This window comes from Pongo pygmaeus, chromosome 5, assembly GCF_028885625.2.
Source record: "Pongo pygmaeus isolate AG05252 chromosome 5, NHGRI_mPonPyg2-v2.0_pri, whole genome shotgun sequence".
NCBI classification, from domain to species: Eukaryota; Metazoa; Chordata; class Mammalia; order Primates; family Hominidae; genus Pongo; species Pongo pygmaeus.
In genome coordinates, this window is record NC_072378.2 from 148809803 (window position 1) to 148828262 (window position 18460).

Consider the following 18460-nt stretch of genomic DNA (forward strand, 5'->3'; position numbering starts at 1 on the left):
GGTGCCTCATGCCTGTAATCCTAGCACTTTGGGAGGCTGAGGCAAGAGCATCACGTTGAGCCCAGGAGTTCAAGACCACCCTGGGCAACATGGTGAAACTCCCATCTCTACAAAAAATACAAAAAATTAGCTGGGCCTGGTGGCGTGACCTGTAGTCCCAGCTACTCAGGAGGCTGCCTTAGGAGGGAGGATCACTTGAGCCCAGGAATTCGAGGTTACAGTGAACTGTGGTTGCAGCATTGCATTCCAGCCTGGGTGACAGAGTGAGATCCTGTTTTTAAAAACATCTTTATGAAACTCAAACCTGTGGAGGGAACCATTGGCATTCCTCCTGTTCTCCCTGATGGTGGTAAAATGCTGAGGATTTTCTGGATAAGCTCCTTGTGTATTCAGTGTCCTTCTAGATGGGCTATCTTTATTTCAAAATCTTAGTTGTTTTTTTTCTGTCAGGAGATGAAAAGATTGTGAGACTTTAATTAAGCCCATTGAACCAAGGAACTTTCCCTTTATTCCTTTTGGTGTGGGAAATATCTTTGGATTCAGGAAGATCTTTGACCCTCAACATGTTAAAAATTATCAGCAATAAATGTAAATAATTACAAATCAATAATTCCTGTACTCTGATTTAGGAGGCTTGGTTTCTTGTCTTTTGGGACAAGTCACTCAAAACCCTGTGGTCTTTGGTTACTCTTAATTCATCTTTGAAATAAAGTTATCAAATGAGATCATATTTAAGTGCTGTCCCTGTATTGAAATTCTAGATCTTTATGTTTATAATAGGTTGGAATTCTGTGCCACTCATGTGATATAACTTGGTCCCATCAAATAATAGAAATTTTAACCTTCCTGTTGGAGGAGTGAGGACTTCTATTTCATGAGTGCTTATTGAATGCCAGATGATCTGTCAAGGGTTCACAAGTATTTTATTTAATCCTATTACAGCCTATGGGGTAGCTTTGTAATTACCATCTTACAGATGAGGAAAATGAGGCTGTACACATTTAACTACCTTACTCTGGGTCAGTAAGTAGCAGAGAAAGAGAGAAGGGTTCAGGTGCCAAACTTCCTGATCCATTGACTGGAGTTCTCAGTCACCCCCCATTTTTTTTTTTTTTTCACGGAGTTTTGCTCTTGTCATCCAGGCTGGAGTGCAGTGGTGCAATCCTGGCTCACTGCAACCTTTGCCTACCAGGTTCAAGCAATTCTCCTGCCTCAGCCTCCCGAGTAGCTGGGATTACAGGCATGTGCCACCATGCCTGGCTAATTTTTTTGTATTTTTAGTAAAGGCGGGGTTTCACCATGTTGGCCAGGCTAGTCTCAAACTCCCGACTTCAGCTGGTCCACCCGCCTCAGCCTCCCAAAGTCCTGGGATTACAGGCGTGAGCCACCGAGCCCGGCCACAATTTTTTTTTTTTTTTTTTTGAGACGGGGTCTCACTCTGTCGCCCAGGCTGGAGTGCAGTGGCACGATGTTGGCTCACTGCCGCCTCTGCCTCCCTGGCTTAATTGAACCTCCCACCTCAGCTTCCTGAGTAGCTGGGGCCACAGGCGTGTACCATCATGCCCCGCTAATTTTTATATATTTTTCTTGGTAGAAGTGGGGTTTGACCATGATGCTTAGGTTGGTCTCAAACTCCTGGGCTCAAGTGATCCGCCTGCCTTAAAGTGCTGTGATTATCAGCGTGAGCCAACATGCCTGGTTGATGATTCTTTCTCATGTAGGCCACCCTTATTCTGTGAAGCTTTTCTCTCCCTGTTGGGCTGTAGCCATACCTGAAAAGAGGAATAACATCCCAGTGGATTTAGATCTTGTCTTCACTGTTCAGCCTCTTCCATGACAGAGGTGGGACTGGGTCTGCTGCCAAGGATCACAGAGGCAGACACCATGCTAATGGTTCACTTTATTGGTGTCAGCAGCATTAAGATTCACAGCTGGACAAAAATATAATGAAACAGAGCTGGCCAAGGGCTGGTTGAGCTTCTAGGATTATATCCCCATTTGTTAGTTTGGTTTTCTAGCTAGTGAGGGACAAGGCACTATCAATTCACAGGTGCCAACTCTATGTTCTGTTGAGAGGTTTTTGTGTGGATGCAAAGTTGATGAAATCAGGGTCACAGTTTTCAAAATCTCTGTGGTTTGGTTTTCATTGAAGTGTATGACAGCGAATTCCGTACTTTATTTAAAGCAAACTGCATGCCCTCTATATTCCTGCTTAAATATCTATGGCTATTGAATTCACGAGGAATCACCAAACCTGGGTTTCTTCCTGTCTCTGCAGTCCCCTGTCCTGCCACACCTCTGCATTCTGACCTTTTAGTCACCCAGGGTAGCTTTACCTCTTGGAACATGTTAAGCTCTCTCTCTGGACTCAGAGGAATTACATTTGATATTCCCTCTGTCTGGAACTTCTTCCTACCCCCTTCCCTCAGATCTTCGTTTGTTATTGTTTCTAATGATATATTTCATGTATCAATGTCTCATTAGACTATATTACTCTTGTGAGGTCAGTGGGGACAAGAATTGTGACTAGAAGCTCACCATTATATATAAAAATGCTGGTTTAGCGGGCAGTCTGTCAATTCCTAGTTACTGAGTGAATTTTATGGCACTCTCAGGAAAGAGAGGGATCAACTCTACTGCCATCCATCCATCCATCCATCCATCCATCCATCTGTTCATTCATTTGATAAGTATTTATTACGTAACTGCTAAGTGTTGGGCGTTGCAATAATGTTAGATATTGAGGTTATAAAAATGAATAAGATCCATTCCCAGTTTTCATAAACTCTAAAGTTGCCTGGTAACAACAAACATGTAAACAAATAAGCCACCTTTTAAAAACTCCTCACAGTGGGAAATTTCAGATGTATACCAAGCAGGGAGCATATGTTAAAGAGCTGCCATGTTGCATCACCACTGATCTTGTTCCATCTATATCTACACTCGCCACCCCTCCCAGCCCCAGGATTTTAAAGCAAGTCCTGGATATCGTGTGCAGCCATTTGTGAGATGCGGAACGTAGGTGCCATGCAAAGAGTATTTTTCAGTTGTTACCTGTCAGTTCTTAAAAATGTGGAATTTTGGCAATAGCACCAAGAAACGGTTGCTTCAACTTTAGTTGTATAAAAGCAAATGGTTACCAGCGTGATGCCTGTTGTCAGTCAGTTTTGATCGAGTTGTCTGGACTCCTGTGTCTCACTTACCAGTTGCACCGAGGAGCTATGTGAGGAAATCAGCCAGAGTCAAGCTGAGTCTCATACCACAGACGGTCACACCGCAAGGCTTTCTAGTCAAGCTGTGGCAGATTGTAATTTTTCTAAAACCCAAAAACTCAAATATTGTACATCATTTAACCACAGTACTAGAAATTTCAGATTGTTCTGAGATCAATATTTTCATTTCTAAAATTCTGGTCATATCACATTCGGATCTTGTTGGTCAAATGCTTGAAAATGTTCACATCCTCACGTTTGTGTGCCAAAAAGGCGGCCAGAGAAAACTCAGTGTGATTCATGCTCATCAAGATGTATGAACGTCTAAGATTGTGACTTCATTCCCACCCAATTAGCTGTGCTGCTCTTCAAATCTGTGATTCTATTAAGCTCAGGGCAGATTAAAAATGGAAAATGAGTTCGGTCTAAAACTGCCATCTGCTAAATCCAAATGTCCATTTTGAGCCTGAATCTAGGCTTGTATTTTTTAAAAACCAATGATCAATGTTCCCATTCTTTTCTCCAAATTTTCAAGTTCTTAGGGTCTTTGTGTAATACTCTTTTGAGCCACTGATAGCCAGCAGATTGGATTTTTCAGAGCCTTTCATTCCAAAGAGATCTAATATTAAGCACACAGCTTAGTAAATCCCTTCAAGAAGTTCTCATGACTTAACCATATGACTGCATTAAAATAAACTAATGGCCGCACTTTGCTCTTCTGTGCAGTAGAAATAAACATTCATGTTTTTTGATTTTCTACTGCATACTTAATACCTAGCACAACACTCGGAATATAGTAGATGTTTAGTAAATATTATTTGAATTAATGAAATATCCTGTAAACTGTTGATGATTGAAGGGCATAAACACAGGCAAATATTACAGCTTTCCTCAGTTTCTTCATCATACGTGACAATCAATGTGCTGTGCAGAGGTGCTAGCATATACTCTGCATGAGGGATGTGGAGTAGGCCTTCTTCTTCATCTCTTTTATTAGAGCTGCTCCTCTGCCTGGCCAGGAAACTGAGTTTGTTCATATTTAGACTAAACTTTTCAGATTTCTTCCCAGTAGGTAGTTGGGGATGACTAGTTCATGCATAAGATTTTGGTAATAACATTTTTACTACCAGTCTCAAGCCTGCTGAATCCTAGGGTCAAGCAGGCTGCACTGGGCCTGTTGGAAGTACAGGAGAGGGGAAGTGTTTCTGCCGAGACTTTAACTCCGTCCTACCACAGATGACATTTCCCCAAGGGAGCAGGGAGTGTAAGAAGAGAAAAATGCAGAGGGCCTTGGGGAATCATTGCATTTAAGGGTGTGCTGAGGGGGAGGGGTGGATGGTGACAGGGAAACTCACAGGCAGTGGGGTTCTAAAATAGAGACAGTGTGGGCCCCCATGGCTGTTGCCTAGGAAGCAAACTCCATCAGTGCCTTTCTTACTTACTTTCTTTTTGTTTTTTTTGTTTTTTTTTGAGACAGAGTATTGCTCTGCTGCCCAGGCTGGAGTGCAGTGATGCAATCTTGGCTCACTGCAGCCTCTACCTCCTGGGCTCAAGTGATTCTCCTGACTCAGCCTCCTAAATAGCTGGGATTACAGGCGTGTGCCACCACAGCTGGCTAATTTTTGTAATTTTAGTAGAGATGGAGTTTCACTGTGTTGCCCAGGTTGGTCTCAAACTCCTGGCCTCAAGCTATCCACCCGCCTTGGCCTCCTAAAGTCTCGGGATCATAGGTGTGAGGTACCGGGCCTGGCCTTCCATCAGTGGCTTTCAAACTTTTGTCAGAGATTCACTGGAAGGAATATATTTTACATTGTGATCAAATGCAGTACTATATACACAAAGCTTCATGAGATGTGCTTCAACATTTTCCATTCTGTTCTGTGCTTTTTTTTTTTTTTTTTTTTTTTTTTTTTTTTGAGACAAGAGTCTCACTCTATCACCCAAGCTGGAGTGCAGTGGCACGAACTCGGCTCACTGCAACTTCCGCCTCCCAGGTTCAAGTGATTCTCCTTCCTCATCTTCCTGAGTAGCTGGGATTACAGGCACCCGCCACCATGCTCGGCTAATTTTTGTATTTTTAGTAGACACAGGGTTGGTTTTTTTGGTTTTGTTTTTTGAGACAGAGTCTTGCCCTGTCGCCCAGGCTAGAGTGCAATGGCACGATCTCGGCTCACTGCAGTCTCTGCCTCCTGGGTTCAAGTGATTCTCTCGCCTCAGCTTCCTGAGTAGCTGGGATTACAGGCATGCACCACCACGCCCAGCTAAGTTTTGTAATTTTTTTAGTAGAGATGAGGTTTCACCATTTTGGTTGGCCAGGCTGGTCTCAAACTCCTGACCTCAAGTGATCCACCCACCTCGGCCTCCCCAAAGTGCTGGAATTACAGGTGTGAGCCACTGTGCCCAGCCTCTTCTGTGCTCTTCTGATATGCTATGTGATATCCTTTAAACAAATGCAAGTCTCAAATGTTTAAATTTATCCAAAGACTCTGTGGGGGATTGTACTGTGTTCACCCTTTCTGGTATGGTTCTGGGTTAGTGACCTTTACAAAAGACACCTTGTGTGAGATTTGGGAGCTGGAAGTGAATCAGCAGCATATTTTTTAGACTCTGAAGGTTGGTGTAGGATGCCAGGCATTGTGGCAGCTTCCACATGGTGTCACTGATCTGCTGACTTACCTTGCTGCCATGAGACAGCATTTGAACCCACAAGAGCTCCAGAGCCCGCCAGATCTCCGCCTTCTGTGTCCTCGGCCATGTGTGCAGGTCCATTGTGAAGAGTGTGACAGTCTTGCTCTGTCACCCAGGCTGGAGTGCGATGGTGCCATCTCGGCCCACTGCAACCTCCGCCTCCTGGGTTCAAGTGATTCTCCAGCCTCAGCCTCCTGAATAGCTGGGATTACAGGCACCCACCAGCACGCCTGGCTAATTTTTGTATTTTTAGTAGAGATGGGGTTTCTCCATGTTGGTCAGGCTGGTCTCGAATTCCCGACCTCAGGTGATCCACCCGCCTTGGCCTCCCAAAGTGCTGGGATTACAGGCATGAGCCACCGTGCCCGGCCCCTCAATTTTTTTTTCTGGTATTTTTTTCCTTAGACATTTGGAGACCTAGAAGCAGGTGCTGAGAGAGCTCTGAGGAGGAGGCTTTGTCAATCCTGCCTTCTGGGAGGCTATTTATTCTTCAGGAGGGGATCTGTGGTAACCGGGATCCACCTGTGTGCAATAGCATCACCATGACTATATATGCCAAAGCCAGGATTCGACATGGGTGCTGGCAGGTTCTAGGTGTTTTTGGAGAGAGGGGATGGAAGGTATGAAATAAGCCCCACTCCAGCCACATGCCCTATGGGTGTGCCCCCGGGGGCTTCACTTGCCATTTGCATGACCTAATACATCCCTCTGGCATATGTTGTTACACGTTAAAACTTTTTCCTGAGACAAACTATACTTCCAGCTCAACCCATCTGTAGAAACACTGGGAATGATACCTCAGAAAAGTATTTGAGATCAGTTATTACACTTAGTGAATGTCTCCAGCACGACGACGATGACGTGGCAGGAAGTGATGACAGAGCTGGTGAGAACAGTAACATTACAGGGATTCAATGAGGCCAAACAAGAAAACCAGAATTAAAGGCATTTTTATGGTTGTAGCAATTTCACCTGAAAGGTTGCTAAAAGTGTTTATCGCCTTAAAAATCTTTAAACAAGCTAATTAAGAGTGAAAACACCTTGTGAAGTCATTCAAAAAATCAGTTAGGTTTCATTGTACCATAGTGACTTCTTTTTTCAATGGATTTAGCTTAGAGGGGATGTGTATATCTCCATCCATCCCTCTTCAAACAAGGAGCAATGTAAATATAACAGAATTTATATTATATAAAATATATATGTACTTATTATTAAGGACAGAAAAGGCAAAGAAACAATAAAGGAGTCAACCGTCTGTCTTCCTCTCAACTTTGGGGAGTTAGAGCAACACACGTGAGTTTTCCCATGGGGAAAACTTTATAGATACATAAAATAGGAGGATCACACATTCGTTTGCATACAATCTGCATGCAACAGATCACATTGTATCTCCTGATGTTTTCAGATGCTTTTTTTTCTTTTTATTTTTTTCCTCTCCCCAGTCTGTCAACTTATTCTAAACTGGAAGTGACATCTGGGGAAAGAAGAGCAGAAATAACAAAAGTAATCATACAAATGCCTTTTGTTTTCGTAGTAGTTTTAGGTTTTCCATTTTCCAGAGACAGAAGTGAATTGGGATAAATCTCAGAAATACTGTGAAACCGATTGTTGAGGGAACAGTGCTTTGTGTCTTTTCTCCTTAATTGCAACAGCAGTCCACCCGATCTGAACTGCTCGGTACAATGCCCCTTATCTCTGTATTTTTATGTTGGTTGTATGAAAGACGGGTGTTTGGGACAAAGGTGCTCTGTGGCTTTGGGGGAAGATTATACAAGTTTGTTGTCCATTGAGCTGACACGGGTGATGACTCCACAGATTTAATTTAAATCTGCAGCAAGTGAAATGGATTGTCATATATATGGACAGATGCTGTGACCAGGTTCTATGAGAAGAAAAAGAAAGAGAACTTGAATCTGCATGTATCTCTTTTCCTGTTTTCAAAGACAGGGGTGGGAAAATTCTTATAAAAAGATCGCGTGACTCAAAATTTCACAATTTTCTCAAAAAATTATTTTGAGGAAGTAAAGTTTTCCCATGTTCCTAAACTTGAACTAATATTGCTTAAGTTTAATGCCAGAGAACCAAAGAGGGAAAATAAGAAAGAAGTGAAACAGATGAGGCAAGCAATAAACTCCAGAGCAGAAACTTTTGAACACCTTAAAAGAAAAGGTTTATAAAAGAATCCGTTTCAGTGTTTTAATCATGATATTTATTATAATAAATGTAGAGATGATTTAAAGTCTTATTAAAGAATCCGTTTCAGTGTTTTAATCATGATATTTGTTATAATAAATGTAGAGATGATTTAAAGTCTTATTATAGTTACAAGTTTATTTTGCAACATCAGTGCTTGACATTAACATGGTGGGGTGTTGAGTCAGACATAGATTTTGTGTTTCCGTAAAGATGGCAGCATGCGGTCCTATGGAAACCTCATCTGCATTATTTAAATTTCCTGCAGACTCATGTTGCAAGTATTTTTAGTAAAATTAAATATTTTTATGGAGTAGGTCTGTAGCTATCTCAAGGAACAAGCTGAATAAAAATAATGCAAACACTGTCAGTTCTGAAAGAGCATGGCTTTTTAAAAACTGCTTTATTGAGGTATGCTTGATAAGTAAAAAGCTGTGCATTTTGAATGTATACAATTCGGTGAGTTTGGGAATAAGTATATGGTACTACCATCAATGTCATAAACATATCCATCATTCCCAGAGTTTCCTCCCACCCCCATATAACATAGAAATGATGATGATTCTTATTATTTCATTTTTTAAAGCCTGAATTTTGAGTGGGCAAAGAAAATCATCAGGTAGTTGGTTGGTTTCATTGACTGGAATGTAAAAGATTCTTTTTGTGGGATGGCAGACAAGACCCACTCTTAAAAACACACACATACATTCTTCTATTCTGTTGCCTTTCTTGGCATTTAAATCATCAGGACTGATGAAAGTGGTAATTATGGGGACTTACTGCACATCTGGAAAGTAATTTGGGAAGATGTAAAAGCAGCTGTGCCACCGTGTTCTAATTATTATCTGTAGTGAGGAGTGGCTATTACGGCATGTTGTAGGGTGTGAAATGCTGGCTTTCTTTGGCCTGAGTTGAGTTGAACAGCTGCTCTTTTCCTCAGGAGCAACAAATATATTTTTCAGGTCCCCAAGTTATTGGGGGAGTTTCGAGTGATTGGGAATGGGATAGAGAATTTCACTCGTAGGGAAAACAGAACTGAAGTGAAGAGTTGGCTTGTTGTTGGTTTTATGATATTGTGAAATACATATTTGGTCTTAATCTTGTTTTCTGGCAAACTCCTAAAACTCTTGGAACCTCCAAAGTGATAAGTGTATTTTTTGTATGTTAATGAGTTGACTGATGGCTGGCCACTCTAGGTAGCTTCAGAATGGAAGCTGGTCACAGGAAAGACCCAGGCTGGATTAGAGGGTTGGGACGTTTAGCCCCACCTCCCAACCTCTGGGGAGGGAAGAGGGGCTGAAGGTTGAGCTGCTAGTCAATGGCCTTTGATTTAATCAATCATGCCTGCATAATGAAGCTTCCATAAAAACCCCCAAAGACTGGGTTCTGGAGCTTCTGGATAGCTGAACATGTAGAAGTTTGTGTAGGGTGGAGCATCTGGAAAGGGCAGGGAAGCTCCGACACCCTTCCTCAATACTCCATCCTGTGCATCTCTTCATCTGGTATTCATTGGTATCCTTTGTGAATTCTTTCAAAATAAGTCAGTAAATGTAAGTATAGTGTTTCCCCAAGTTTTCCGAGCCACTCTAGCAAATTAATTGAGCCCCAAAAGGGGGTCGTGGGAACCCTAATTTGTAGTGGGTAAAACAACCTGGAGCTTGCTTCTGGCATCAGAAGTGAAGAGCAGTCTTGTGGAACTGAGCCTTCAGCCTGTGGGTTATGAGGCTGTCTCCAGTTTGGTAGTGTTGGATTTGAACTGGAAAACACCCAGCTAGTGTCCACTGCAGAACCTGCTGCTTCTTTGGAGTGTGGAGGAAGGGGAACCACCTCCCCTGCCCAACCATGTGTGGTGTCAGAAGTGATCTCTGTGTTGAGGCTGTAGAAGACATTGAGTTTGGTTTTTCTACATCATCAGAATATTCTTAGGATATATGAGAGAGAAGAGAAAAAGGGGAAGAAAGTAGTTTGGACAAAGCTATATTAATAATTACATAAATAATATATAAATAATTTTTTTCCCAGTGGTCTTGGTTAGTCCAAGACGACGGTTGGTTGTGATAAGTTGGACAGTTCACAAACGTGAAAGCTGGTTGTTTTAGAGAGAAACCGGTATTCCATGTTGGAATACCTCAGTGTGGACCTCTGTGTATAAGAGACAGAGAGAGTGATGGATTTCTATTCCAGACCAGAAAGCCCCAGGGTAGTGTGTAAGCTGTAACCCCCTTAACAAGTGCACTTGGCTGTTGGGAGACATGGACTTTCTATTTGGTCAAAGTGGCAGATGTGTTTTGTTTCCTGGCTGGATGAAGGCAGAAGTTTCTGGATGAGGATAGCATCACGTTCCTGAGACCAAGACAACTCCAAAAAGCCTAGGATCTTCCAGGGGCCCTGGTTGTGATAGGGATCAGGTCTATAACTCATAAAAATGGACTTTCAGGTTAAGTTGCTCCCCTTTGCCCTCAAACTCACACACAAAAGGGATCTCCTTTGTCTTTCTCAATATAGGCTGGGGAAAGGAGCTAAGAAACTAGGAGAGGCTTCATGGTGAACAGGGATGGTGAGCACTTTGTTTCTTTGAAGTATCAGCAAACAAACATCCCTAGGTAAATCAAGGAGGATGCCCTGGTGCTGAAGATAGCCCAGCTCCCTCCATCCTGGGAACTACCTGGGTGCTTGCTTGCTTTCTCTCTCTCTCTCTCTTTCTTGCTTGCTTTCTCTCTTTCTCTCTCTCCTTTCTTTCTTTTCTTTTTTTTTTGAGATGGAATTTTGCTCTTGTTGCCCAGGCTAGAGTGCAGTGGCGCAATCTTGGCTCACTGCGACCTCTGCCTTCCGGTTTCAAGCAATTCTTCTGCCTCAGGCTCCAAAGTAGCTGGGACTACCGGCACCCGCCAGCATGCCCAGCTAATTTTTTTGTATTTTTAGTAGAGACGGGGTTTCACCATGTTGGTCAGGCTGGTCTCGAACTGCTGAACTCATGATCCACCTGCCTCCCAAAGTGCTGGGATTACAGGTGTGAGCCACCGCACCTGGACCTCCTTTTCTTTCTTTCTTTCTTTGACAGAGTTTCACTCTGCTGCCCCAGCCAGGTTGGAGTGCAATAGTGCGATCTCTGCTCACTGCAACCTTTGCCTCCCAGGCTCAGGTGATTCTCCTGCTTCAGCCTCCTGAGTAGCTGGGATTACAGATGCCCACTAACACGCCCTGCTAATTTTTTTTTCTTTTTCTTTTTTTTTTGAGACAGAGTTTCACTCTTGTTGCCCAGGCTGGAGTGCAATGGCTCAATCTTGGCTCACCACAACCTCCAACTCCCGGGTTCAAGTGATTCTCCTGCCTCAGCCTCCTGAGTAGCTGGGATTACAGGCATGCACCACCACACCCAGCTAATTTTGTATTTTTAGTAGAGACGGGGTTTCTCCATGTTGGTGAGGCTGGTCTCGAACTCCCGACCGCAGGTGATCCGCCCGCCTCGGCCTCCCAAAGTACTGGGATTACAGGCGTGAGCCACTGCGCCTGGCTCTGTTTTTAGTAGGGGTGGGGTTTCACCATGTTGGCCAGGCTGGTTTTGAATTCCTGACCTCAAATGATCTGCATGCCTTGGCCTACAAGAGTGCTGGCATTACAGGCGTGAGCCAGGCACCTGGCCCCAGGTGCTTGAATAGCTGAGGCAGCTGTGGCATTGAGCCCTTGCCTCCCAGGGGCTGGCGCTTTGCTCTCCTAGTCACAGCTGTCAGGAGCTGGTAGTCAGAACCCGTGCCCCCATGGGAGCTGCTCTTCTGCCCTCCTTCTCTCTTAAAGTTTCCTCCAGGAGTTCCCTCAGTTCTCTTGGGGGTGTGTGTCGATGGGGTTACTGGGGATGCGTGGGAGAAGGTCTGCTTCGTGCCCCCAGGAGGAACTGCTTGTTGCTCTCTGGGTCCTCTCAGGCCCCTACTGCATGGAGGATGTGGGGACCGCAGGTGAAGGGGACTGAAAGGCTGGTACATTTGGGGTTTATACTGTAAGATGGGTGATGGGCTATGGAAGGATCTCAGCGGGGGAGACTCCGTCAGATCTTTTAGCAAGGTCATTTGGGTGGCAGGTTGGGCAAGGCTGGGCCATCGGGAGGCTGTGGATGGAATTGGTCAAGTTGTGACCCTGGGGCATGCGTGATTGAGTTGTGATGAGTCGGAGGATCCTCAGGATCCTAATATCAGTTTATCATGCTGTATTTCAGGAACCCCACCTTAAGATACTCTGTCCTGGCTCCCTCTTCTTCCAAGACAGATTCTGGGTTTTTGTTTTGTGTTTGAGATGGAGTCTCACCCTGTCATCCAGGCTGAAGTACAGTGGTGCGATCTCAGCCCACTGTAACCACCGCCTCCTGATTTCAGGCGATTCTTGTGCTTCGGCCTCCAGAGTAGTTGGGTTTACAGGCGTGCTCCACCAAGCCCAGCTTATTTTTCTGTTTTTAGTAGAGATGGGGTTTCACCATGTTGGCCAGGCTGGTCTCAAACTCCTGACCTCAGGTGATCCATGCCCGACCCTTGGCCTCCCAAAGTGTTGGGATTACAGGCGTGAGCCACCGCGCCTGGCCCAGGTTCTGTTTTCAGGCAGTTTCCTTTCCTGGAGGCAGTACAGCAGAGGCCAGGAGGCTCAGCACCATGGTGCATGTCCTCAGAGGGGCAGCAGCAGATTCCGTCTTGACCTTTGTTATTTTTCTACTGGACACTTGACAATAGATGACGTTTTGAAGAGGAGAGGGTCTCCCACCTTGCCTGCTGTGTCAGTCCAGGCTGTGGGCTCAGACAGACAAGACTGATTGTAGTGAAGGAGTGACTTTTGTCCAGACACATTAAAAGATCTTACTGGCCTTAGAAGAGTCCTTCTTGTCTCCACACTGTGCTAGGAACTTCGAGGCAATCAGCTCAAATGCAGAACATGTTATTGGTGGGGAAGCAAGGAGTTTTTCTGAAGCGTCATTTTTTCCCGTTTCTGTTTCTCCTCTCCCTTGGTTCTATAAAATCAGTGAATGCAGAAGTAGGGTAGAGATGATCCTTGCTCTGCCCCAGGCCTCCTGACCAGGGTGTAGGTCTTTAGCAGAAAGGCTTTGGGAGAAATCCAACTTCCAAGCCCCGCTTGCATCTAAGCCTGCTTTGCAGTGTTAGGCGTGTGTTGCTATGGGCAGTGCACCAACATTAAATAACTGAAGGGGTTGGCTAGCAGTCTGTAAAATGGAAAATGTGTGTGTGGCTTTAGGTGGTCTAAAAGTCGTATTTTCCTTGGTTGTCTTGGTAAAGTCATTTATTTATACCAAAGAGCAGAATGTTGGGAGGTTAAAAAAAAAAAAAAGAAAAAAAAAGAACTGGAGGAGAGGAGAGGTCTTTCTGAATGAGATTTGTCCCAGATGCAATTCTCTGTCGGTTCCTGAATTCTCAGGCTCCCATCAGAATCCCTGGGAGGGGTCCTGATAGAAGAAATGGCATAACTTACAAATGTACAAGGCATTTCTGTCATCCTCCCTGTATGTATTCAGGTATGTTTTTAGGAATCCATTGCTCTAAAGGAAGACTATAGTGTGGAACATAATCTTGCAGTGAGTATTACATTGCGAGAAATTTTTAGCATTTACTACATGCCGGGTGGACTACATGAGCCGGCTAAGGTCTAAGTGCTTCACACGTGTTACTCCAGTAGTCCTCACTGAAGTAGGTGCTGTGATTATTCAGTGTTCCTCGGAGGTTAAGAGACATGCCTAAGGCCACTTAACCAGTACCAGGCGCTATGGAGCTGGGTGGAAACTCAGAATGAGCTCTAGAGCAATTACGTGGCACTTGCCTTGGGGAAGAAACAAGTAACATGTTTACTTATTTATGCAGGTGAATTTATAACATGTACTCTTGCACCTGGACTTGGAATGCCTAGTGAATAATGAGTCTAATGAATAATATGAATATTAATAACCATAATAATGAATATTAATGACCATAATAATGAATATTAATGAACACTAATGACTAATGAATAAAAAGATTTTCCAGTTTTCTGAGGGTCTCCTGAGAGGCGCAGTGAGATTTGTCCCAGATGCAATTCTCTGTCGGTTCCTGAATTCTCAGGCTCCCATCAGAATCCCTGGGAGGGGTCCTGACATCTCTCTCTTCTATGAGCTTCCCAGAAGGTGGTGGTGCAGGCCAGGGGCCACACCGGGCATTAGGAGCCTCTTCCTCACACGGTATCTTTGCTGAAGATGCTTCCCTGGTGTTTCCTCTCTTAGCCCTGCTAGGCAGGCAGAGAGATGGGGGTTGAAAACCCTGGCGTTGGCACCAGACTGTCCCAGGTTGGAGAGCTGGCCTCTGTGCTTCTTAGTCCTGGGATTTGTGGGCAGTCGCTCAACTTCTTTGAGCTCCTGTTTACCCATCAATATAAGTGGGGAAAAAACAGGCCCCTGTCAGAGGGCTGTCCTGAGGAGTAAGAGATGCTGCATGTAAAACAACCTGGCACTTGATGTTTCCCACTTAAATACCGGCCTTTATTACTATAAACTCTGCACAGAGGGAGGTCCAATGGCTGTGGGCTTTTCCAGGGTGGACTGACCTGACCGCCTTTGTTTTTCCACCCCTTCAGGACGGTTCACTGGGAAACATCGATGACCTGGCGCAGCAGTATGCAGATTATTACAACACCTGTTTCTCTGATGTGTGCGAGAGGATGGAGGAGCTGCGGAAACGGCGGGTTTCCCAGGACCTGGAATTGGTGAGTGGGGGTCCTGGGAATATGCTTCTGTGAGCAGAGCTGCTCCAGTTTGGGCTTCTCCTTGGTCCTTGTCCCAGTGCTAGCTGTTCCTGGGGTATCAATCTGTAGGCTGCTGCACTAGCATGGGGTAAAAAGTTCAGATCCCTAAAGGACTGGCCCAGTTCTGCCGCAGATATCAAACTGAGTGAGTGTTGGCTGGAGCAATAGGATCGAACCTTTGCATTCATTAAAAGAATAGATTTTTATTTTTATTTTTTTACTTAAGGGAAAAGTATGTTTTTACTATTCACCAGTGTATACTACATTTTTTATTGACTCTAAGCCCAAAGGGTGTCTGGGCTAATTTTTTTTTTCATTTCTTCTCTTTTTCTTTTCTTCTTTTGGAAAGCAACATAAAATTTAAAGGAACAATAAATCACCTGTAGTCTCTCACCTAGCAATAATCACATTGGTGTTTTAGCAGGTAGCCTTCCAGTGTTTTTGTGGGCATTTAAAAATCAGCAAAACTAGTCCACCACTAAAGACACTCTTTTTTTTTTGAGACGGAGTTTCGCTCTTGTCCCCGAGGCTGGAGTGCAATGGCGTGATCTTGGCTCACCGCAACTTCCACCTCCCGGGTTCAAGTGATTCTCCTGCCTCAGCCTCCCGAGTGGCTGGGATTACAAGCATGTGCCACCACGCCCGGCTAATTTTGTATTTTTAGTAGAGACAGGGTTTCTCCATGTTGGTCAGGCCGGTCTCAAACTCCCGACCTCAGGTGATCTGCCCACGTTGGCCTCCCAAAGTGTTGGGATTACAGGCGTGAGCTACCGCGCCCGGCCTAAAGACACTTTTATAAAAAAAAAAATCAGTGAAACAATGCTGTATCTATATATTAAAAAAAAAACTTCTTCCTTTATTACTTAACATTTTATTGTAGCTCATATTCCCCGTCCTTGAGACTTGCAATCACCGTCTTTCATGGCTGTATTCTCCTCTCACTCAGGTGCACTGAAATAAATTTGGCTGTTTGTGAAAACCTTTATGTGTATAATCAGTGGCACATTTGGACTTGTATGTGATAAACAGTAACTAGCATAGGTGCCATATATATAATTTATATGTATACTAGTAGTTCAAAATTGTATATTTGCTGTAAAATATCATAAAAGCATCTGCATTTCTCAGTTTAAATATCTTACTATTGGATTCACTTTAGTTCCATGCCTTTCAAATAGTTTTGTTTCATTATGCCAACCTCAGGACCTCCTCAAGAAGTGGGGTTGAGGCAGAAGAAAATGTTCAACCCTCTGTATCTCCTCATCCAGATCTGTTCCTTTTGAGCCATCTCATATAGTAGGGGCTGCATGGATATGTTTTAAGTAATAGAGTTCCTCTGCCTTTAAATTAAGTAACAGAGTTCCTCTGCCTTTAAAAAAATGTTTGAAAACTCAGCCGGGAGTGGTGGCTCATGCCTGTAATCCCAGCACTTTGGGAGGCCGAGGCGGGCAGATCACTTGAGGTCGGGAGTTCGAGACCAGCCTGACCAACATGGAGAAACCCTGTCTCTACTAAAAAAATATAAAAGTAGCCGGGCGTGGTGGCGCATGCCTCTAATCCCAGCTACTCGGGAGGCTGAGGCAGGAGAATCACTTGAAACTGGGAGGCGGAGGTTGTGGTGAGCCGAGATCGCGCCATTGTGCTCCAGCCCGGACAACAAGAGTGAAACTCTGTCTCAAAAAAAAAAATGTTTGAAAACTGCTGATTCAATTGAATCCTTATTTATCCTCCTCCTACCTCCTATTTATCTACTTAGGGTGAGCACACACAAAAAAATAATAATTAAGTAACTAATTTAGAACTAATTAGGAACAGGGAATTCTTTTGTTAATAATTATTTTTATGTTACATACAAGGGTTCTGTGATTCCTCTCATATAAGGGACCCAGTAAGTGGTTGGGTACCACTGCCCTATAATCTGTTTCCACGGTAAGACTAGGGTGTTCTTATGTACTATTATTTCTTTTCTTAACCAAGTAAAGATTCCTTGGATCAGGAGTAACATTATATCATGACTGCCAAATATTAATTGATTCTCTTTCTTTTATGTTCACCAATTTAGTAGTTGCAGGGATGGGAGTTAGTTTAAAGTTGACTGAGGCTGAGAAGTGTCATCCAGGGGCTGACAGCCATCACCACGGGAGCCTGACGCCTTGGCCCAGGTGGGCTGCAGCATTGTCAAGGGCTTCTTTCTTTTAACTTTGTTCCTTGACATGTGTGAATGCTGGGGTTATTTCCTCCTTTTGAAGAAAGTAACTTTATGTGTCAGAAGACTCCCACACTCTTAAAATTCATTAGGCTTTCCTGTTGGAGCATAGTTAATGAAAAAACACTTTCATTTTGGCAAGATTACCACAGGACAACTTAAATATTGCATAATGCCCTGAATTCTTGAATGTTTCAATTCTTTTTTTTTTTTTTTTTGAGATGGAGTTTCCCTCCTGTTGCCCAGGCTGGAGTGCAGTGGCGTGATCTCGGCTCACTGCAGCCTCCGCCTCCTGGGTTCAAGTGATTCTCCTGCCTCAGCCTCCCGAGTAGCTGGGATTACAGGCGCCCACCACCATGACCGGCTAATTTTGTATTTTTTTTTTTTTTTTTTTTAGTAGAGACAGGGTTTCTCCATGTTGGTCAGGCTGGTCTCAAACTCCTGACCTCAGGTGATCTGCCCGCCTCGGCCTCTGAAAGTGCTGGGATTACAGGTGTGAGCCACCGCACCTGGCCAGAATGTTGCAATTCTTGCCTCGAATGATAGTCTGGTAGGACTCCGTGGCCTCCTCAGACATTTTACCGTGCTTGAGGAAATGATTGCTGTGAACTGGCGGAAGACAGATCACTGACACAACACTAAACTGCTCTTCTCAGGATTCTAGCTGGTTAGGAGTTGGGGTTACCATCATCATCCCATGGTGTTTGGGAACTTTGGAAGGCAGCTTCTAGGTAGGAGAGAAAGTCTGCCCATCAGTGGGATAAATAACCTCCTTCTCATTCAAACAGATGGGGCTAATTTGGCGTGCTCTGTTCCAAAACCACAGAAGACAGTCTGGGGGGAAAAAGACACCACATGAGCTTAATTAGTTCCCATCAAAGGTGCAAGAATTTGGTGGTGGGTAAAATTGATGGGAGCTGATTCAAGCCAGGCTGGAAGCATGACTGTTCATTCTTTAAATTGTAGTTAACAAGTAAGACCCCAAATTGGCATATTCAGATTCTCTCTCTCTTTTTTTTTTTTTTTGAGACAGAGTTTTGCTCTTGTTGCCCAGGGTGGAGTGCAATGTCATGGTCTCTGCTCACTGTAACCTCTGCCTCCTGGGTTTAAGCAGTTCTCTTGCCTCATCCTCCCAAGTAGCTGGGATTACAGGTGCCCGCTACCACGCCTGGCTAATTTTTGTATTTTTAGTAGAGATAGGGTTTTACCGTGTTGGCTAGGGTGGCCTCGAACTCCCGACCTTAGATGATCCTCCCGCCTTGGCCTCCCAAAGTGCTGGGATTACAGGCATGAGTCACTGCGCTCAGCCTTCAGATTCTCTTTCTATGAAATTCCAGACAAGTTGCAGTGGAAAAGGGAAATTCTAAAACTGGCAAGGATCGGGTTTAGGTGCTGG

The 18460-nt window shown here is 44.2% G+C and overlaps 1 protein-coding gene across 4 annotated transcripts in view; it reads left to right on the forward strand.

Moving 5' to 3' along the window:
* Positions 1-18460, forward strand: part of SASH1 (SAM and SH3 domain containing 1) — a 281660-nt gene that overhangs the window by 105433 nt on the left and 157767 nt on the right. For all 4 annotated transcript variants that reach the window (XM_063667098.1, XM_063667099.1, XM_063667097.1 and 1 more), the window contains exon 2: positions 14691-14819. In XM_063667098.1, the coding sequence (XP_063523168.1) occupies positions 14691-14819 (129 nt within the window). The remainder of the gene's footprint in view (positions 1-14690; positions 14820-18460) is intronic.